This window comes from Mus musculus, chromosome 16 (genome assembly GCF_000001635.26).
Source record: "Mus musculus strain C57BL/6J chromosome 16, GRCm38.p6 C57BL/6J".
NCBI lineage: Eukaryota > Metazoa > Chordata > Mammalia > Rodentia > Muridae > Mus > Mus musculus.
This window is the reverse complement of record NC_000082.6, coordinates 70,538,158-70,561,711: the sequence shown is the minus strand read 5'-3', so window position 1 is coordinate 70,561,711 and position 23,554 is coordinate 70,538,158. Positions and strand designations below refer to the sequence as shown.

Below are 23,554 nucleotides of genomic sequence, written 5' to 3'. Positions count from 1 at the left end.
CTACAGCTTCTAACAAGGGAAACTTAGTATTTGAAGGGAGCATCTTATCATTGACATTGCAGTGTATCAAAACTCATATGATTAAAAAGCTTTTTCTCAGGTGCATGAATAATTGGGAGAATTTATAACTACAAAGAGTATGGCCCTCAATTTACTAGTTGACAGAAAAGGTATAAATCATGTATTTCGTCAAGATGTTTTAAATTAAACTTCATTACATAGACAATAATGTACAAATCCAGTTAATGAAATATACTGCAGAGAAAGCAATAATTAAATTGTTACATAAAGAACACACATGGTTGTAGTAAAAAAACACCACAAACCTGTCCCCGCAAGCCCAGAGAAATAACTTTAAATTCTATCAATATTTCTTCTAAATATAGCCAAATAGCTTTCAGTCTTATTAATCCCAAGACCCAGAGTCTCTCACCACAGTTTCCTGTTTTGCTTCTCTTTTTGCTCCTGTCCTGTTACTATTTAAAGAGTTGTTTCTTTGAACAAAATGGTAACTACTATGAAACTAGATAATTAAAATGGAATGAAAATAATCTACAGACTCTTACTTACCAGAAGAGAATAGGGGCGCCCATTATGTTCAAAAGCCTCAGCAAAGTAGTTGGTGTTGTGGTCCAGTCTCTGATGACCTCCATACTCCGCTGCGTCAGAATCTAGTACAATTTTGAACGTATAGCTTCCGTTAAGGAATTCACAACTGCACAAACGTGGAAGGAGACATCATAAACACACTCTAAATAATGTTAAGTCATTTGTGCTGTGAACGTGTTCCTTCTCAAAACTGCGGAAGTGCTCCTGTTTGAAAGAGTTCCAAGATCTAGCGCCTCCCCCCAAGGTTTCATGTACACTCCATCGAATCCATTGAGACATCCTGCGGCCTGGTACTGAGTGTCCCTACTGTGAGGATCTCCGTTGCTCTGGAAACAACCCATCCTCTGCCTGACATTTTGCTCCTCACTGAAGAGAAATGGGGCTCACTGGTAATATTTCCACCCAGAAAACCCACAAGGAATACACTTAATATATAGTTGCGATACTTCATCACTTTGTTAGTTAACATCTGTTTTTTAAAATGCATTAAATGTACTATAAAAGACACACATACATGCATACGTTGATCCTCTTTTGGAAGAACTTTTTATTCCTTCCTCATTTTTGAATCATTAGGATTTTTTTAGAACCCGAATATCAGGCGGACAAACAATGGCATAAAGAAAGTATGGCTGGAAGTTTTTCTGGTGCAGCTTACCCCAACTATCCGGTTCTAGACAGCACAAGCCGGTGAACTCAAGGTCACTGCCACAGGTACATTTGCGTGACAGCCATGGAATCTGCTCTCACTTAATAACCATTTCCTTCCTTGCATTAGTGAAGACTAAATAGGTTCTCCCACATACTATCCCAGTGTCCCCTCAGACTAGCACGTATTTATAGTAAGTTATCAGCATGGCTACTCTTACAGAAGACAACTAGAGGCTATTTTATTAACTGAAAATGTCTAGTCATAGTACTTGACATGAAAATCCACAAGTAAATACTTATCAGTACTTGGAGAGTTTATTTATTTATTTTAAATCTAACCTTATGCTGAATGCAGACAGTGCTATGGCATTTAAGTTTTCTTTTCCTGGTATATAAACCTTCAGTACCAAGAATGCTTGTGCATTTTTCATACTGTAAAGAGATCCTAATATTTATGTGTGTGAGCGATGATCAATGGCCTATCATTTTCATCCTCTGTAAACCTTGGTCTGGGTCAGAGATGCAGATGGACATACCACAGGAAATGTGCTGTAAGGAGCGACTCTGTCTGGGTCAAGCCAGGTCAGTGATTAGATTCCTATTGATGCTGATGCTCAGGGTGCTAGTGTGCTCAAAGGAGGTGGGGTGGTGAGAATTCAAATGATGTTTTCCAGGCTAGAACGGACCAGTGCACTCTAGTGTCGATGCAGATGAAATGACTTAAGCCTATTAGGAAGTTTTATGGGGAAATATCGTTGATGAACATGACCGTAGACACAGTAAATCAGGGAAACATCAAGGAATGACCAAAATAACATTTAGATCTCTCCTTCATTCTAGCACATCAAAAGCATGGATGGATGTCTAAAAGGGTCACAATTTTGAGATGAATGCCCCAGAATATGACTTTTATAACTATTGGATTAAATTATTCACAAATTACTGGTTAACAACAAGAATTTCGGTAAAGACTATAAAAGGCAAGCCTGTCTTCAACATCAATCAATAGCGCTCATCTCAGGAAACTTCTGTGTCTTGCCCTAGACGCTTTCCCACTATGGCACCCAATGGTAGCTGTGCTATAAGGGTTTCCCTGAGTGGACAGATGTATTATTTTAGGCAACACAGGATCCATATGCATTAGTCACTGTCAGAGCACAGAATATTTATGTCCAGTTGTTGTAATGCTAATCCATTGGAAAATTCAACAGTACACCTTTGTCTATATATTGTCACAATTAGTGATACAGGAAGAACAACAGGCATTTTTCTTTTTGACACTGAAAGGGACTAGCATATTAAAATTACGTATCATCCACTATATATGTGTGTAATTTGAGCCACAGTAATTTGAGCTTGTAAAAAGACAGAGAAGGGACTCGAGACTCGAGCCCCGGGCTACCTTGCCAGCAGAGTCTTGCCCAACACCCGCAAGGGTCCACACAGGACTCCCCACGGGACCCTAAGACCTCTGGTGAGTGGATCACAGTGCCTGCCCCAATCCAATCGCGCGGAACTTGAGACTGCGGTACATAGGGAAGCAGGCTACCCGGGCCTGATCTGGGGCACAAGTCCCTTCCGCTCGACTCGAGACTCGAGCCCCGGGCTACCTTGCCAGCAGAGTCTTGCCCAACACCCGCAAGGGCCCACACGGGACTCCCCACGGGACCCTAAGACCTCTGGTGAGTGGACCACAGTGCCTGCCCCAATCCAATCGCGCGGAACTTGAGACTGCGGTACATAGGGAAGCAGGCTACCCGGGCCTGATCTGGGGCACAAGTCCCTTCCGCTCGACTCGAGACTCGAGCCCCGGGCTACCTTGCCAGCAGAGTCTTGCCCAACACCCGCAAGGGCCCACACGGGACTCCCCACAGGACCCTAAGACCTCTGGTGAGTGGACCACAGTGCCTGCCCCAATCCAATCGCGCGGAACTTGAGACTGCGGTACATAGGGAAGCAGGCTACCCGGGCCTGATCTGGGGCACAAGTCCCTTCCGCTCGACTCGAGACTCGAGCCCCGGGCTACCTTGCCAGCAGAGTCTTGCCCAACACCCGCAAGGGCCCACACGGGACTCCCCACGGGACCCTAAGACCTCTGGTGAGTGGACCACAGCGCCTGCCCCAATCCAATCGCGCAGAATTTGAGACTGCGGTACATAGGGAAGCAGGCTACCCGGGCTTGATCTGGGGCACAAACCCCTTCCACTCCACTCGAGCCCCGGGCTACCTTGCCAGCTGAGTCGCCTGACACCCGCAAGGGCCCACACAGGATTCCACACGTGATCCTAAGACCTCTAGTGAGTGGAACACAACTTCTGCCAGGAGTCTGGTTCGAACACCAGATATCTGGGCACCTGCCTTGCAAGAAGAGAGCTTGCCTGCAGAGAATACTCTGCCCACTGAAACTAAGGAGAGTGCTACCCTCCAGGTCTGCTCATAGAGGCTAACAGAGTCACCTGAAGAACAAGCTCTTAACAGTGACAACTAAAACAGCTAGCTTCAGAGATTACCAGATGGCGAAAGGCAAACGTAAGAATCCTACTAACAGAAATCAAGACCACTCACCATCATCAGAACGCAGCACTCCCACCCCACCTAGTCCTGGGCACCCCAACACAACCGAAAATCTAGACCCAGATTTAAAAACATTTCTCATGATGATGATAGAGGACATCAAGAAGGACTTTCATAAGTCACTTAAAGATTTACAGGAGAGCACTGCTAAAGAGTTACAGGCTCTTAAAGAAAAGCAGGAAAACACAGCCAAACAGGTGATGGAAATGAACAAAACCATACTAGAACTTAAAGGGGAAGTAGACACAATAAAGAAAACCCAAAGCGAGGCAACGCTGGAGATAGAAACCCTAGGAAAGAGATCTGGAACCATAGATGCGAGCATCAGCAACAGAATACAAGAAATGGAAGAGAGAATCTCAGGTGCAGAAGATTCCATAGAGAACATCGACACAACAGTCAAAGAAAATACAAAATGCAAAAGGATCCTAACTCAAAACATCCAGGTAATCCAGGACACAATGAGAAGACCAAACCTACGGATAATAGGAATTGATGAGAATGAAGATTTTCAACTTAAAGGGCCAGCTAATATCTTCAACAAAATAATAGAAGAAAACTTCCCAAACATAAAAAAAGAGATGCCCATGATCATACAAGAAGCATACAGAACTCCAAATAGACTGGACCAGAAAAGAAATTCCTCCCGACACATAATAATCAGAACAACAAATGCACTAAATAAAGATAGAATATTAAAAGCAGTAAGGGAGAAAGGTCAAGTAACATATAAAGGAAGGCCTATCAGAATTACACCAGACTTTTCACCAGAGACTATGAAAGCCAGAAGAGCCTGGACAGATGTTATACAGACACTAAGAGAACACAAATGCCAGCCCAGGCTACTATACCCGGCCAAACTCTCAATTACCATAGATGGAGAAACCAAAGTATTCCACGACAAAACCAAGTTCACACAATATCTTTCCACGAATCCAGCCCTTCAAAGGATAATAACAGAAAAGAAGCAATACAAGGACGGAAATCACGCCCTAGAACAACCAAGAAAGTAATCATTCAACAAACCAAAAAGAAGACAGCCACAAGAACAGAATGCCAACTCTAACAACAAAAATAAAAGGGAGCAACAATTACTTTTCCTTAATATCTCTTAATATCAATGGACTCAATTCCCCAATAAAAAGACATAGACTAACAGACTGGCTACACAAACAGGACCCAACATTCTGCTGCTTACAGGAAACCCATCTCAGGGAAAAAGACAGACACTACCTCAGAGTGAAAGGCTGGAAAACAATTTTCCAAGCAAATGGACTGAAGAAACAAGCTGGAGTAGCCATTTTAATATCGGATAAAATCGACTTCCAACCCAAAGTTATCAAAAAAGACAAGGAGGGACACTTCATACTCATCAAAGGTAAAATCCTCCAAGAGGAACTCTCAATTCTGAATATCTACGCACCAAATGCAAGGGCAGCCACATTCATTAGAGACACTTTAGTAAAGCTCAAAGCATACATTGCACCTCACACAATAATAGTGGGAGACTTCAACACACCACTTTCTTCAAAGGACAGATCGTGGAAACAGAAACTAAACAGGGACACAGTGAAACTAACAGAAGTTATGAAACAAATGGACCTGACAGATATCTACAGAACATTTTATCCTAAAACAAAAGGATATACCTTCTTCTCAGCACCTCACGGGACCTTCTCCAAAATTGACCATATAATTGGTCACAAAACAGGCCTCAATAGATACAAAAATATTGAAATTGTCCCATGTATCCTATCAGACCACCATGGCCTAAGACTGATCTTCAATAACAACATAAATAATGGAAAGCCAACATTCACGTGGAAACTGAATAACACTCTTCTCAATGATACCTTGGTCAAGGAAGGAATAAAGAAAGAAATTAAAGACTTTTTAGAGTTTAATGAAAATGAAGCCACAACGTACCCAAACCTATGGGACACAATGAAAGCATTTCTAAGAGGGAAACTCATAGCGCTGAGTGCCTCCAAGAAGAAACGGGAGACAGCACATACTAGCAGCTTGACAACACATCTAAAAGCCCTAGAAAAAAAGGAAGCAAATTCACCCAAGAGGAGTAGACGGCAGGAAATAATCAAACTCAGGGGTGAAATCAACCAAGTGGAAACAAGAAGAACTATTCAAAGAATTAACCAAACGAGGAGTTGGTTCTTTGAGAAAATCAACAAGATAGATAAACCCTTAGCTAGACTCACTAAAGGGCACAGGGACAAAATCCTAATTAACAAAATCAGAAATGAAAAGGGAGACATAACAACAGATCCTGAAGAAATCCAAAACACCATCAGATCCTTCTACAAAAGGCTATACTCAACAAAACTGGAAAACCTGGACGAAATGGACAAATTTCTGGACAGATACCAGGTACCAAAGTTGAATCAGGATCAAGTTGACCATCTAAACAGTCCCATATCACCTAAAGAAATAGAAGCAGTTATTAATAGTCTCCCAACCAAAAAAAGCCCAGGACCAGATGGGTTTAGTGCAGAGTTCTATCAGACCTTCAAAGAAGATCTAATTCCAATTCTGCACAAACTATTTCACAAAATAGAAGTAGAAGGTACTCTACCCAACTCATTTTATGAAGCCACTATTACTCTGATACCTAAACCACAGAAAGATCCAACAAAGATAGAGAACTTCAGACCAATTTCTCTTATGAATATCGATGCAAAAATCCTCAATAAAATTCTCGCTAACCGAATCCAAGAACACATTAAAGCAATCATCCATCCTGACCAAGTAGGTTTTATTCCAGGGATGCAGGGATGGTTTAATATACAAAAATCCATCAATGTAATCCATTATATAAACAAACTCAAAGACAAAAACCACATGATCATCTCGTTAGATGCAGAAAAAGCATTTGACAAGATCCAACACCCATTCATGATAAAAGTTTTGGAAAGATCAGGAATTCAAGGCCCATACCTAAACATGATAAAAGCAATCTACAGCAAACCAGTAGCCAACATCAAAGTAAATGGAGAGAAGCTGGAAGCAATCCCACTAAAATCAGGGACTAGACAAGGCTGCCCACTTTCTCCCTACCTTTTCAACATAGTACTTGAAGTATTAGCCAGAGCAATTCGACAACAAAAGGAGATCAAGGGGATACAAATTGGAAAAGAGGAAGTCAAAATATCACTTTTTGCAGATGATATGATAGTATATATAAGTGACCCTAAACATTCTACCAGAGAACTCCTAAACCTGATAAACAGCTTCGGTGAAGTAGCTGGATATAAAATAAACTCAAACAAGTCAATGGCCTTTCTCTATACAAAGAATAAACAGGCTGAGAAAGAAATTAGGGAAACAACACCCTTCTCAATAGTCACAAATAATATAAAATATCTTGGCGTGACTCTAACTAAGGAAGTGACAGATCTGTATGATAAAAACTTCAAATCTCTGAAGAAAGAAATTAAGGAAGATCTCAGAAGATGGAAAGATCTCCCATGCTCATGGATTGGCAGGATCAACATTGTAAAAATGGCTATCTTGCCAAAAGCAATCTACAGATTCAATGCAATCCCCATCAAAATTCCAACTCAATTCTTCAACGAATTGGAAGGAGCAATTTGCAAATTTGTCTGGAATAACAAAAAACCTAGGATAGCAAAAAGTCTTCTCAAGGATAAAAGAACTTCTGGCGGAATCACCATGCCAGACCTAAAGCTTTACTACAGAGCAATTGTGATAAAAACTGCATGGTACTGGTATAGAGACAGACAAGTAGACCAATGGAATAGAATTGAAGACCCAGAAATGAACCCACACACCTATGGTCACTTGATCTTCTACAAGGGAGCTAAAACCATCCAGTGGAAGAAAGACAGCATTTTCAACAATTGGTGCTGGCACAACTGGTTGTTATCGTGTAGAAGAATGCGAATTGATCCATACTTATCTCCTTGTACTAAGGTCAAATCTAAGTGGATCAAGGAACTTCACATAAAACCAGAGACTGAAACTTATAGAGGAGAAAGTGGGGAAAAGCCTTGAAGATATGGGCACAGGGGAAAAATTCCTGAACAGAACAGCAATGGCTTGTGCTGTAAGATCGAGAATTGACAAATGGGACCTAATGAAACTCCAAAGTTTCTGCAAGGCAAAAGACACCGTCAATAAGACAAAAAGACCACCAACAGATTGGGAAAGGATCTTTACCTATCCTAAATCAGATAGGGGACTAATATCCAACATATATAAAGAACTCAAGAAGGTGGACTTCAGAAAATCAAATAACCCCATTAAAAAATGGGGCTCAGAACTGAACAAAGAATTCTCACCTGAGGAATACCGAATGGCAGAGAAGCACTTGAAAAAATGTTCAACATCCTTAATCATCAGGGAAATGCAAATCAAAACAACCCTGAGATTCCACCTCACACCAGTCAGAATGGCTAAGATCAAAAATTCAGGTGACAGCAGATGCTGGCGAGGATGTGGAGAAAGAGGAACACTCCTCCATTGTTGGTGGGAGTGCAGGCTTGTACAACCACTCTGGAAATCAGTCTGGCGGTTCCTCAGAAAACTGGACATAGTACTACCGGAGGATCCAGCAATACCTCTCCTGGGCATATATCCAGAAGATGCCCCAACAGGTAAGAAGGACACATGCTCCACTATGTTCATAGCAGCCTTATTTATAATAGCCAGAAGCTGGAAAGAACCTAGATGCCCCTCAACAGAGGAATGGATACAGAAAATGTGGTACATCTACACAATGGAGTACTACTCAGCTATTAAAAAGAATGAATTTATGAAATTCCTAGCCAAATGGATGGACCTGGAGGGCATCATCCTGAGTGAGGTAACACATTCACAAAGAAACTCACACAATATGTATTCACTGATAAGTGGATATTAGCCCCAAACCTAGGATACCCAAGATATAAGATATAATTGGCTAAACACATGAAACTCAAGAAGAATGAAGACTGAAGTGTGGACACTATGCCCCTCCTTAGATTTTGGAACAAAACACCCATGGAAGGAGTTACAGAGATGGAGATTGGAGCTGAGATGAAAGAATGGACCATGTAGAGACTGCCATAGCCAGGGATCCACCCCATAATCAGCATCCAAACGCTGACACCATTGCATACACTAGCAAGATTTTATTGAAAGGACGCAGATGTAGCTGTCTCTTGTGAGACTATGCCGGGGCCCAGCAAACACAGAAGTGGATGCTCACAGTCAGCTAATGGATGGATCATAGGGCTCCCAATGGAGGAGCTAGAGAAAGTAGCCAAGGAGCTAAAGGGATCTGCAACCCTATAGGTGGAACAACATTATGAGCTAACCAGTACCCCGGAGCTCTTGACTCTAGCTGCATATATATCAAAAGATGGCCTAGTCGGCCATCACTGGAAAGAGAGTCCCATTGGACTTGCAAACTTTATATGCCCCAGTACAGGGGAACACCAGGGCCAAAAAGGGGGAGTGGGTGGGCAGGGGAGTGGGGGTGGGTGGATATGGGGGACTTTTGGTATAGCATTGGAAATGTAAATGAGTTAAATACCTAATAAAAAATGGAAAAAAAAAAGACAGAGAAGTTTCAAAATATCAGCTGGCCATTTTCCTTTTGGTTGGTCTATAATTTTTTAAGGAAAAACCTCTTCTGTACCCACTTTGGGAATTACCCAGCTTCGTGTTTTCATCACCTGGGGAACATAATAGCTTCCGTAAGGAACTATAGTGTTTAAATTCAGAAGTTCCTACAAAGTAAAATACTGAAGATAATGACGGGGAAGTCATTTTCTAGTTCTTTTTGGCTATGGACTATTATTCAATCATCAAGGACTTTCCCTGTACAAGGCTTTGCTTAAAATTTGGCCAAAGACCTTAAGAGAAGCGTCTGGGAGCAGCTGACTTCATTTGCTTATTTTAGATATTCTCTCATTTAAGATGTCCCTTAATCTCTCTTAAAATCTCATTTAAAATATATAAGAAGTATACTTTGAAAAATGCAATTCAAATAATTTTAACCTACTTTCAACTACCCTCTTAATTTGCTTTCAAAGTACATGAATATAAACCTAATTTGTCAGGATATATCCACAGGCTGCTAAAACCATGTCCATAGCTAACATCCCACACTTAGAAGAACTGCCTTCTTCTAAGATCTTCTAAATAAACCGTTTAAACCACTATTCAAGACAATCCCAATTCACTATCAGGTGTGAAGCTGCAAAGAGTAAGCTCTTCCATTAGAAAACCAGGGAGTCACAATACATTGTATGCATTTTTGAAAATGTCAAAATTAAATTTAAAAATAAGGGAAACAAAGTTAATATTAAAAAGAAAGAAGAAAAACAGGGAATAAATTATTTTTACTATCTCATTCAGTAGCTGTTTATATAAAAATCTACAAGATAGCATGAAAGATACAGCAATCACTAAAAGGTTTATACATAATTCACACCCTGTAGTGGGGAGACCAATCCATGTGCATGTCTGCGACTAGAGACAAAAAGACACGCCATGAGAGAGATTGCAGGAGAAAGAAAAACAGAGCGAACTGCCAGTCCGCACAGAGAGGAGAAGGCAAGCTGGACTAATGTGCTAACGTGTAATTTGTTGATTAAGTCTGATGCTGATAAACATTTTAACCCTGACATGATTTGAAGATCAAGGACTTCAACCTAGGAGTCAGGACTCAAGCATAAAGGTCAGGCAGAAATAAAATTTTTTAAAAAGTCTGGGAAAATACTAAGGAGATTAAGTGTCCAAGGATAAGGAGGCTGGCGTGCAATGTGAGAAAAGAAAGCTGAAGGGGAGGGTAGTCCTGCCCTGCAACAGACAGCCCAAGCTGAGGGTCAAGCAGAATCAAAGACAGCTCTAATGACCCTACTCGCTGCAGCTGGCTCTGCAGTTTAAGGGAGACCCAAGCAAAATGCTGGTGAGTGCTGCTTCTCGCTCAGTTCTAAAGTTGAGATTCCAAGCATAAAGGAGCCAGAGTAAATATAGTATGAGGAACTAGAAAATGTCCTCAGTGGTGGACTATGTCCTCAGTGGTGGCCCTCGAGGTTAGTACACTTAAACGTAAAAGATGGATGCTTCCCACACTGGGAAAAGTTTATTGTGTTAGTTTAGATCCATTCTCATTCGCTTAACCCGTCACTTGTGAACCAATTGTTCTTTTCCCTTGCTTAATTTTGGAAAATGAAATAAGAAAAGAATAATAGAATTTTAAATAGAAACTTCTCTTTTCTATTAAAAAAAAGGGGGACATGAAATAGGTTCCTACCAATTTGGATAGCAGTTTAAAATATTATGACTTCTTATTTTAAATTCAAGAGCTTCCTAAGTATTTGATATATCTATCAACAGGTTGAAGTAGATAAGAAGTTTTAAGCATTATTTTATAATCTACGTCCTTAAATTTAAACCAAGGAAGAGCTTATTCTGCAAGAGGCCCACACTAATAAGATTAAGGAACAGTGAAGGCATGAAGACTCTCAAATTGAATGGCTCTTCAAACACTTCAAAAGCTGCTGTGTTTGCTCAGGCACTTGATAAAGTGTCTGTTCCAAGTGTGAGCATTTTGATGTGAGGAGAGCTATCATTTATATCATCCAGTGCCAAACTCACTTCACTCCCATTGATAAAGCTGAAGCCATTTATTTGGAAGGTACAGCCCCTGCGATTTCCCAATTGAGTGACAGAAAAGAGAGGGGGGATGTCTGCCAATGCAGATGGCCATAAAGATGGCAGAGCCCGTGACTTAGTATATACCAACGACTGTAAGAAATCTCAACCTAAGACAAGAATCTTATATCCCTCTCGTAAAGGGAAACCCTTTACTGCGCTACTCCTTGTAAGACTCATCCCAACGAAGACATGATAACATGTGAAAAACATATGATAGGACATTGATTGGAAATCAATTGTCTTCATGTGTAATTCTTTCATGAACACACTCATTTGATGGTCCATTATAACTCAAATAAGCTGAATGATGTCAGGAAAGAGACTCTATAGGCAAGAGAGAAAAACAGTGACAAGACTCTTAAGATCCACTCTAATTGAAGTAACCCTGAGTAGCCAAATGTCTGCTTGGTAGAAAAACAAACAACTGGTGGGACGCAAGGAAGGTTTTAGGATTTCAAGAGTCTGCAGACAGCTACTCAGCGTTCGCCATAATGTTCAAATACACTCTCCCGCTTTACATTTCACAGATTGAACTTTATCTGTGGACAAGTACAACCCATAAAATATTAGGTATTAGCGACGTAACATCTGAAGCACATCTGTCCTTTCATTTTATAATGAGTTACATGACAAATTGTACCAAAGGAAATTTGTATAGATTGTATTAAAATATATGTAGAAACAACTTTATTTGATGTGTTTGGTCTCCTTTATTAAGCAGAGACAGTAAAGGTTTGTGATGTGTTAGTGGTATGGGTCGCTTATGTGTCTGTCTGTGTGTGGTGGTGATACATTTAGGCATATCTATCTTTCTTTTTAAAATATTAACTCTTGCAACAGTGTTCTGATATTTTAGTTACTTTTGAGACCATTGATGACAATTGACAGGTACAATCTCCTTTCTTTCTGTAAAGGAAGCATTTTCTATATTCTCACTTAGGCCTCAGTGAAAAATCCTCCAATAGCTGTATAATTTCTAAAATGATTGTAGAGTAAGAATGTGAAAGCTAAATTGGAAATTTACTTCTGACTATGCTCAATATTTTAAAATATAGGAAGCCTAAACTGCAACTTTTCTTTGGGGGGATACTTTCTTAGTCATATTAGCTTAAACTAATTATGGACTCCTAGGAAGAGAAAGCTTCACACGTGAGCCACATATGCAGTTATGATCAAGGACAAAGTCTTCATCCGAAGCTCAAATGACACTGACAATCAGAGCTAACATGTGCCCAACTGAAGCATATTCCTATTCTAAGCTGGGGTGTGCTTGTTTCATCAACAAAAGCTTTCTGGTTTTAGACTACAATATAAACTCCAATCCCTGTAAGATCGATGTCTTATGCATTTCTAGATACCGTGCAGTGTGAATATCAATAAAGCAAGCTCAGAGGACGGCTTGCTTAAATGTCATTATCTTCCATGTTAATTAATGGATGTGTATGCTTTGTGCAATGCATTTTCAGGCAAAATTTCAGTTTATTCTTGAGTATGCTTAAGGACACACATCGGTAAATAGCAGATTGAAAGACAATGCAAAATATAGAGGGCTACACAACTCTGTATACAAATAGGAAAAACATTCTACTCTATAGAATATTTCTCACTAATCTATTTACCAATGTTTCATTGTCATGGGAGATTATGTAACTTCAGCTAAATAAGGTCATTGCTTTTCAATAGCTCTGAGAAAGGGGAAATGCAACAACAACCATAACAACAACCAGAACCACAAGTGCCCACACTTGAAGCCTACGTTCCCTCTAGAAATATGCTCTGTCCATTCCATCATTATCTGCATACTTAGAAACCCAGCAATCTAATGAAGCAAAACCAATTATTTTGAAATTAAAAAGAAACATAACAGGTTATTTTTGCCTTCAAATCAGAAACCTTATTAGCAAGACCAGTTTGTACTATGCACAGAAATCCCTAACACACACCAAAACTATATAGTGCCTTTGAGCTAAAAACTAATTGTGATTTTGGCCCCACGTTAAAAGTGGCTCAGTGGGAAAGGTTTCTAGGCCAGCCTGAGATCTGAGATCTTATCCCCTCGTTAACCTGGGTGTGGCAGCACTGTAATTCCAATGCTTGTGGGACATCTCAGTGACCCTCCCAGGGACTCCCTGGATGGACACCTAGCCAAAAAGGCAAGCTCTGAGTTTAACGAGAAACTCTTACAAAATGATAATACAGGGAAGCGAGCTGATGAAATTCCTGCAGGAACCGCTGGCCTCTACATGACACTTGCTCCAGTAAGTTAATCAGCAAATGTGAGGAGGTCTGCTTATGAACTGTCCCCCGCCCCCCCCCCCAGCAAACGTACTCTAAATTTACGCTCAAAAAGCCTGCAACAAAGTTGAATGCATATATACCAAAATAGAAAAGATGGTTCAGTGTTATTCGACGCGTTCTCACGACCGGCCAGGAAGAACACCACAGACCAGAATCTTCTGCGGCAAAGCTTTATTCTTACATCTTCAGGAAAAGAGAGCAAGAAGCAAGAGAGCAAGAAGCAAGAGCGAGCGAGAAGCAAGAGAGCGAAAAAGCAAGAGAGAGAGAAAAGCAAGAGAGAGAGAGAACGAAACCCCGTCCCTCTTAAGGAGCATTCTCCTTCGCCTCGGACGTGTCACTCCTTGATTGGCTGCAGCCCATCGGCCGAGTTGACGTCACGGGGAAGGCAGAGCACAAGTAGTCATAAGATACCCTTGGCACATGCGCAGATTATTTGTTTACCACATAGAACACAGGATGTCAGCGCCATCTTGTAACGGCGAATGTGGGGGCGGCTCCCAACATCTCCCCCTTTTTCTTTTAATAAGAGCAAATAGGCCACCCATATTAATGAGAGTGGAGATAGAGGTCAAATCCCCAGTGTGTAGGTAAAGGAGCCATGTACAGGATTAGCTCTTAGGCTCACAAGCTTTTACCCAGAGCAACCCTGACCTGCTCCCGTGTCGTTTTGCCTGGGGGAAGGGAACTAGGACACTGAACCTTCTTGAAAGATGACATGTCTCCCTAGAATAGGCTCATATATGCCGCAGAGCCTTTCCATTGCAGTGCTTAGCCTTGCAACTCTCTCGGGCTGCTGAAGCACACTCACTCTATCCCGTGCAATGAGTCTAGCCTCATGGGATATAAGAGCTGAGTGGCCAGCGACCTATTGCCTAAGCATAGATAACCATATATCAGGGGGAGCTCCATGTTCTAGTCCTGCAAGCGCCTGGGCAATAACCACCTTGTCTCTCCTAGTTTAGGCCTTAAGCTTACAGACCAATCAAAGAAGCAACACTAATCCACAGCAAAGTGTATCTCCAAATAATATTAATCCCACCCATTTTTTAAAGAAAGAAAATGCTGAGGAGATCCAATTGGGTAATCCTTTGGTCAGGGACAGGTCCAAGCGCGTGGAGTTGACCTGAATGATGGCAAGCCTCGAAGGGTCTGTTCAAATTCAGCCATCCAATTCTGTAACATATACTGAAAAAGACTTTTTGACAAATTAGCTGCCCTAGTAAATTTAACATACTGAATGGAAATAACACACAATCCCGGAAACTTTTGTTCACATCCCTGCTGAGTTATTTGTCATAATACATCTAGTTGTATCTGGACAAGATCTATGAGTTGATTAACCAGCATGAGACCTCTCTGTATCTTGACATTAGCTGAGGCCTGTTCATCTATGACTGTAGTCACTGAGGCTGACAAAGTGTTAATGGTGTCAGTTGTCTGGACCTGTCCAGACAGAGCCAAGGCTGTCTGAATTAAGGCCAAACCCAGTTCCTAGTTAGTGGTAAAAAAGCAGGAGAATACTTGAGCATTATACATCACCGTCATTGGGAGTGGAAATGTCGACATTATCCCCCAACGCTGCTCTCTCTTTATTATTGACGCCCTGGACATCACCAAGACGAGGGACATTAGTATTCCCTTGGTCAGTCTGGATTTTTCGGGTGAGTCTTTCTGGTACCCAAAATGGGTTGTCTTCATTCTGTGGGAAAACACAGACAGCTCCCCTGGATCTTATCAAGATAGGATCCGGGCCATACCATTTATTATCAAGGACATTTTTCCATTTAACCATCTCATTGGGCCTATCTGGCTCTGAACAATGACGTTCAGCCGCAGTATGGCCATGAGCATCAATATTTAAAAAATTAAGTGTAAAGAGTGCCAAAGACACCGACACTCTTGGTGCTCGGGGTACAGTCTCCTCAAAAGTTCCCCTCTTCTGTTTTATAAGATAGGCTTTGAGGGTGCGATGCGCACGCTCAACAATACCCTGTCCTTGAGGGTTGTATGGAAGTCCAGTCAGGTGGGTCACGTCCATCTGACGGCAGAACTGTTGGAATTTTTGAGACGTATAAGCTGGTCCATTATCAGTCTTAAGGAGTCTGGGTTTCCCCCAAGCACTCCATGCCTCAAGACAATGTTGAATCACATGTGAGGCTTTTTCTCCAGTTAACGGAGAAGCAAACATGATGCCAGAACATGTGTCAATGGACACATGGAGATATTGAAGTTTTCCAAAGGAAGAAACATGTGTAACATCCATTTGCCAGACCTGTAGAGGTCGAATACCGCGTGGGTTAATTCCCACATGAGGAACTGGCAAGAACTCACAGCAGCTTTGACATTGAGTAACAATGTCACGGGCTTCTTTTCTTGTCAAGGAGAAACGACTGCGTAATGTTTCAGCCGTCACATGAAAATTGTTATGAAAATTTCTTGCAGCCTCTACCGGGGATGATAGGGCAGCAGCCACCACTTTAGTGGCCTTATCTGCCAAATCATTTCCCAGAGCCATGGGGCCAGGTAGGCCTGAATGGGCTCTAACATGAGTAATATAAACAGGAGATCTTCTAGATAACAAAACTAATTGTATTTGCTGAAAAATATTGGCAACTCTACTGGAAGGCTTAATCACTCCAGCCACTTCTAAAAGATTTACTGCATTAACCACATAATAGGAATCTGACACAATATTAAGGGGTTTTAAAAAGGTTTTTAAAACTTCTAAGACCACTAAACATTCTACCACTTGAGGTGAATTTTCATTATATTGTTTGGATACCACTTTACCATTAGCCACATAGGCACCTATGCCAGTTTTTGATCCATCAGTATATACCACAATCCCATTTTTAAGTGGGTTTCTTACTGTTATTTGTGGAAACACAACAGATTGATTTTGGGCAAACTGTAAGATTGGATGCTTTGGATAATGGTTATCTATTTTTCCTGAAAAGGAGGTAACTAAAACTGCCCAATCATTAGATGCGGCTGCCAAGGTTTGAACCTGTGCAGCGGTATAAGGTACAATTAAAAGATATGGACTTTGCCCAAAGTGGGTGATTGCTGCTTTTAGACCTTTAAGGGCAAGCTGTGCAATTGCATCAGGATACCAATCTATTATTTTAGCTGGGGATACGTTTGGATGGATCCACAACAATGGCCCATTTTGCCACAAAACTGCAGTTGGCAATCGTGCTGTCTTAAAGACACACAAACTGAAAGGCTGCGAATCCTCAATACGTTGTAATTGTGCATTCTGTAAGGCTTTTTCCACTTTTTGTAAGGCCTGGTTAGCAGCTAGAGTAAGAGTCCTAGGGGAGGAGATATGAGGATCTCCTTCTAAAATACTAAACAAAGGCCTTAACTCAGCGGAAGGAATCTTTAAAAAAGGTCTAAGCCAATTAATATCTCCCAACAGCTTTTGAAAATCATTTAAGGTATGGAGGTGATCTCTTCTTATCTCTACCTTTTGGGGCACAATCTTATCTGGGGACATCACAGAGCCCAAGAATTGTCCTGTATCAGAAATTTGGACCTTTTCTGTGGCTATCTGTAAACCCCACTGACTTAAAGTTTTAAGTAGAAAAGGATATGCCTTTTGTAGCATGGTAAGGTCTTTATGGCACAGGAGGATGTCATCCATGTAAAGGAGCAAAATTAAAGAGGGGAATTGTTCCCTCACTGGCAAAAGAGCTTCTTGCATATAAAGCTGGCACATTGTAGGACTATTGGACATCCCCTGTGGTAAGACCTTCCATTGATACCTCTTATCAGGTTTAGCAGAATAAGCTCTCTGACCCGTTAACAAGTCAAAAGTCCAATCTCTCTGCTCTGGAGTTAAAGCAGCAGCGTTTGCTCGGTCCTGCGCCTGTGCAGCCTCTCGCCACAGAGATCTCCATTTCACATATTTGCCCATACTAGGGAGAGCGGCTTTTGCAATCATTTGCCAGTCGGCAGGAGTTAGTGCCACGCCGGCAAGCCTGTCCAACTGCACCAAGGCAAAACCAGCACTGATTCCACATTTACGGACCGACTCGGCAAGTTCCCCAATCTGCACATATTCTACCGGAGCGTGGACACGCCCACCCTCGGCTCCTTCAAAGACTGGAAATGCCTGCTGTATTTTCCCCCGCTCCTCTCGGGGAATGAATGAGTCTGCGCACTGCCTCTCTGCGCACTGCCTCTCTGCGCATTGCTGACGCACTACGGGCTGACGCACTACGCAGGGCGGGGACTCCGCATAGGGCGGGAGTGCACCTGGTAGCCGATTGCCCTGAGGCCAATTAGTAAACTGGCCTTCGCCAGCCGCTTTTGGCTTTTTCCTTAAATGACTAGTTAGCACTTTACTTGGCGGCTGGTATCCTTTTCTTTCATAATGAGCCGCTTTTTTCTCCCAGTCTGTTTCCTCAGAGGAGGATTCTTCACTTGCTTCAGAGTTACTAAGAGCTGGCTTCCTGAGCTCATCTAGTGACGAGTATCTCCTAGAGACCTCCGCTAATTGATCTTTTTTCTTTTCTTTTTTCTTTTTCTTCCTTCTAATCTCTCCCCAGGTATTCCTACCTGACCTTAACTTTTCCTCGGGTTCAAGACCCTTGGAAAGGCCTGTATACTTACCGTTTCTCCTTGTTCCTACTCTCTCTCTCCGCTTTACTTCTGATAGACTGTCCTGAATTTCCTCTAGAATTTTTAGCCCTGCCTTAAGCACTATATAACATGTGAAAAGGAACAAAAGGGCTCCTAACACTAGAAAAAGTTCAAGGCCAAACATACCTGGTAAAGCCATTTCTCACTTCCGTTCCCCAGCTGATGAGTTCTGAATTCGGCAGTTGAATCCTTCTCAACAGTCTGCTTTACGGGAACCTTTATCACCGTCGTTCCCCAGCTGATGAGTTCTGAATTCGGCAGTTGAATCCTTCTCAACAGTCTGTGTTACGGGAACCTTATAACCTTGATTCGCAGTTCTGGTTCTGGAATGAAGTATCCCTCCTGCGCCAGTCCGGAGTTTTTTCTCGTCCCGGATTTTCTCGTCCCGGAATTCGGCACCAATTGTTATTCGACGCGTTCTCACGACCGGCCAGGAAGAACACCACAGACCAGAATCTTCTGCGGCAAAGCTTTATTCTTACATCTTCAGGAAAAGAGAGCAAGAAGCAAGAGAGCAAGAAGCAAGAGCGAGCGAGAAGCAAGAGAGCGAAAAAGCAAGAGAGAGAGAAAAGCAAGAGAGAGAGAGAACGAAACCCCGTCCCTCTTAAGGAGCATTCTCCTTCGCCTCGGACGTGTCACTCCTTGATTGGCTGCAGCCCATCGGCCGAGTTGACGTCACGGGGAAGGCAGAGCACAAGTAGTCATAAGATACCCTTGGCACATGCGCAGATTATTTGTTTACCACATAGAACACAGGATGTCAGCGCCATCTTGTAACGGCGAATGTGGGGGCGGCTCCCAACAGTTCAGTGCCTGAAAGGTTCTGAAAAATAACAGATAATTACAAGCACTAAGGTGGATCACCACAGCCATAGAGTCAGCCAAGGATAGGAGGAAGGCTCTGTAAACACTCTGTGGGCTTTCTACCCAACAGCCTACTCTGAAATCAGCTCTTTCCACTACTCACTTTCTGTCTCTCTGAGGTTTATTTAACTTTCATCAGCTTTGGGTTCTCCTTTGCAAATTACGTAGGGAATGAGACTTTTTTTTATTTTTTTCAGGGATTAACTGAGGCAATCTAGGCAAGTGCTTAGCCCACTCTCTAGCACAGGGAAGCTGCTATGTTTTCTCTGTGGTGGCTATGGCTATTACAGATTTGGGCATGACATACCGTTCTCTTGGGAGAGGGAAACTGTAAAAATAGCCTACTTCTACTTTACCTTACACTTAGCATCAATTTTGTCAATTTAGTGGTGCAATTCTTTTCGAATTCTTCCACTGTAACTAGAATGAATCTAAGGTTTCTTTAGTCATATAAAAACTCATAAAGTTTTATCTATCAGCATACACAGCTTTTGGAAAATTGGATATTTAAAACTTTTAATTTTCAAAAATGGAAAATGGTCTTTCTGAAACTAGTGACTCATTTTGGAAAAGCTTATTCCAGCCACTCATATCCCAAACAAAGCATGGCCCTATACTTTCTTGCTTTAATTTGTTGTAAGGATTTTTCACTGAAATTGCACTGATTTTTAAAGATACTATGAACTTTAAAATGACTATGGATTTATAATCGTTCTCATCATTTGACTCCGTCTCTGTGAGATGTTTCTGTATTTCTCTCCTGGTTGTTGAGCACTGAGGTCAGTATTTATGAAGTCATCTTTCCCCATCTTCTTGCCATTCCTCCCTGGATTCACAGTCTCAACCAACGCTTGTTAAACTTCCCACTGCTTTGATCATAAAACACCAACCTGGCTTGTCTTCACTCATGGTACTGAATTCAAACTTTATATTTGTATAAAGAAGCAATCTACCCAAGTACTTGGCAAATTTCATGTTATTGTCTGTAAGGCTTAAATGTTTAAAAGTAGTCTGTAATCTTTTAATAGATTTGTAATGGATATCCTTTTGAGATAATGCAGCATAGTTAAACAAGTACATATTAATATGAAACAATTAATTCTCAACAAAATAACTGACTTCCATGAGTCTTGGACATAAGACATGTTACATGATTCTTAGTTGGTGGGCATAAATGGTAACAAGTTTATTAAAGACATGACAAATTTAAAGATCGTCATCAGCTTGCTTGGTTAGCTTTCTTAGTAAGTAATTCAACTTAATCACATAATTTCAAAAAGAGTAGACAAAAGTCACTTTTTTAAAGGTGGGGTTAGAATATACACATTGATAATATATTACTATCATTTTATTCTAAAATATCTAAACATCAAAATACTTAAAACTGTTAAAATTCATTACTGCATCTATGGTATATATATATATATATATATATATATATATATATATATATATATATATATATATAATGTGAAGTAACAGAAATACATTAGTCTTTTGTCTTAGTTGGGGTTTCATTGCTGTGAAGAGACACCATGACCAAGGCAAGTCTTATAAAAGAAAACATTTCATTGGGGCTGGCTTACAGTTTGAGAGGTTCATTCCATTATTATCATGGCAGGGAGAATGGCAGCCTGCAGGCAGACATGTTCTGGAGATGATGAGAGTTTACATCTTGATCCAAAGAGAGTCTGAAGGAGATTCTCATTGCACACTGGGTGGAGCCTGAGCATAGGAGCCCCAGAGCCCACCCCCTGCCCCATTGACACACTTCCTCTAACAAGGCTCCACCCTCTCCAATAAGGCCACATCTCCTAATAGTGCCACTTCCAGTGAGTCAACCTATTCAAACCACCACATCTCCCATTTGTAACGGTCCAGAATATTACTATTTAGCTCCTATTCCGTGCACTAGAAAGCTGATTGAACCGGGGCTGAGGTAGTTTCACATAAACTCTGGTGAAGAAATGTGTAGGTGTGAATACGTGTGCCAGAGAAGGAGTATACACTATTTTTTAAAACAGCATCGTTTTCTTAAAAAAATTCAAGAAGATATTTCTCATATACAATTGGAACTGACTTGTGTGTGATTTTTTTGCATAAAGCAATTTTATAAAATCAGGTTGCTAATTCTTTTTTTTTTTTTTTTTTTTTTTCAAGTAAGGAATAGGTTTATTCATCATAGTCCTATGTATGGGCTGTCTATTTTCTTTTTTTTTTTTTTCCATTTTTTATTAGGTATTTAACTCATTTACATTTCCAATGCTATACCAAAAGTCCCCCATATCCACCCACCCCCACTCCCCTGCCCACCCACTCCCCCTTTTTGGCCCTGGTATTCCCCTGTACTGGGGCATATAAAGTTTGCAAGTCCAATGGGCCTCTCTTTCCAGTGATGGCCGACTAGGCCATCTTTTGATATATATGCAGCTAGAGTCAAGAGCTCCGGGGTACTGGTTAGCTCATAATGTTGTTCCACCTATAGGGTTGCAGATCCCTTTAGCTCCTTGGCTACTTTCTCTAGCTCCTCCATTGGGAGCCCTATGATCCATCCATTAGCTGACTGTGAGCATCCACTTCTGTGTTTGCTGGGCCCCGGCATAGTCTCACAAGAGACAGCTACATCTGCGTCCTTTCAATAAAATCTTGCTAGTGTATGCAATGGTGTCAGCGTTTGGATGCTGATTATGGGGTGGATCCCTGGCTATGGCAGTCTCTACATGGTCCATTCTTTCATCTCAGCTCCAAACTCCGTCTCTGTAACTCCTTCCATGGGTGTTTTGTTCCCAAATCTAAGGAGGGGCATAGTGTCCACACTTCAGTCTTCATTCTCCTTGAGTTTCATGTGTTTAGCAAATTATATCATCCTAAGTGAGGTAACACATTCACAAAGAAACTCACACAATATGTATTCACTGATAAGTGGATATTAGCCCCAAACCTAGGATACCCAGGTTGCTAATTCTAATAGGTCTATTTTTCCATATACAATATTATAGCATTTGTACTCATTGCAGTAAGGTGTGGATGTAACATACTGCATAATACATGCAGGTAGCAAGATACCCACTCTAGATATTTACTTGTCTTTCCTAACAGCTAACTCTTCTATTATGTTACACATGGCTAAGGGACAATGGATATCCTTACATTGTTCTGTTCTTATAGGAAAATCATAACTTACTTTCTCTTCATCCTTTATTTAAAATGAGTTTTTCTATGTTTTGGTTTTATGGTTACCATGACATTTGGAGAAAGCATAATTATATAATTCAACTGTAACCGCAGCAGCCAAAATTACCTACACAGTACATTATGACATACTCAAGAAATAAAGTGACCCCATCAGAGAGATAGCCTATGTCCATTAATTGGAACAAAACCTGTTAAATGTTCACGCTCCCCAAAGCGATTAATAGCCACCATGCAATCCCTATCAACTGTCCTCTGACATTATTCATAGAAACATAAAATAAATCTTAACATGCCCATGAAACCACAGGCTCTCTGGAATAGACTACATCGACCTGAGAAAGAACACAGACGAAGCCATCAGGCGCTCTGGTTTCAAAGTTCATTATAAGAGTGTAGTGATATTATTATAGCATGTTGATGGCATTAAAAAGGATATAGACTCCAAAAAGCCCGACCAGGGAGCATGGGAACAAATTCACATAATCTACCGATCATTGACAGTGGTGCCAAGAGTACCCAGGAGAGAAGAATTCACCTACTCAATCATCTGTGGTGGGAAAACTGGGTGTCCTTTTGGAAGAGAATGAAACCAAATGTGCTCAACATCACAATTTGGGAAATAGTAACCAAAAGTAGTGCATTACCACATGTGCTGGAATTACTACTACCAAAAGAGTCCAATAATAATCATTGGTAAGGATTTGATGCAAAGTGGTATGGCTACAAGTTCTTACATCTATTATGGAAAATATAAATATGACCTAAAACCACAAATTCCCAGCCCCACTTTTAGGTATATAGCGAAAGTATATTAATCCAACAGTTTGAAGAATATGTAGATGCCACGGACCCATGCAGAACTGTACACAACAGCTAAGAAAATGAAACAACTTCGGTTTCTGAAATGGAATGGATAAAGGATATGGTGTTTATCGGTAATGGAATGTTTGACATCAAGAAACTATTTGCAATAACATATACCCAGGAGATATCATAGTAAGGGAAATGAGGCAGCCACAGCAAAGCAAATACT

The 23,554-nt window shown here is 41.1% G+C and overlaps 1 protein-coding gene across 1 annotated transcript in view; it reads right to left on the bottom strand.

Annotated features, from left to right (window-relative positions):
• Positions 1 to 23,554, bottom strand: part of Gbe1 (glucan (1,4-alpha-), branching enzyme 1) — a 255,772-nt gene that overhangs the window by 8,009 nt on the left and 224,209 nt on the right. Inside the window, exon 15 of the mRNA NM_028803.4 lies at positions 571 to 688. Coding sequence (NP_083079.1) covers positions 571 to 688 — 118 coding nt within the window. The remainder of the gene's footprint in view (positions 1 to 570; positions 689 to 23,554) is intronic.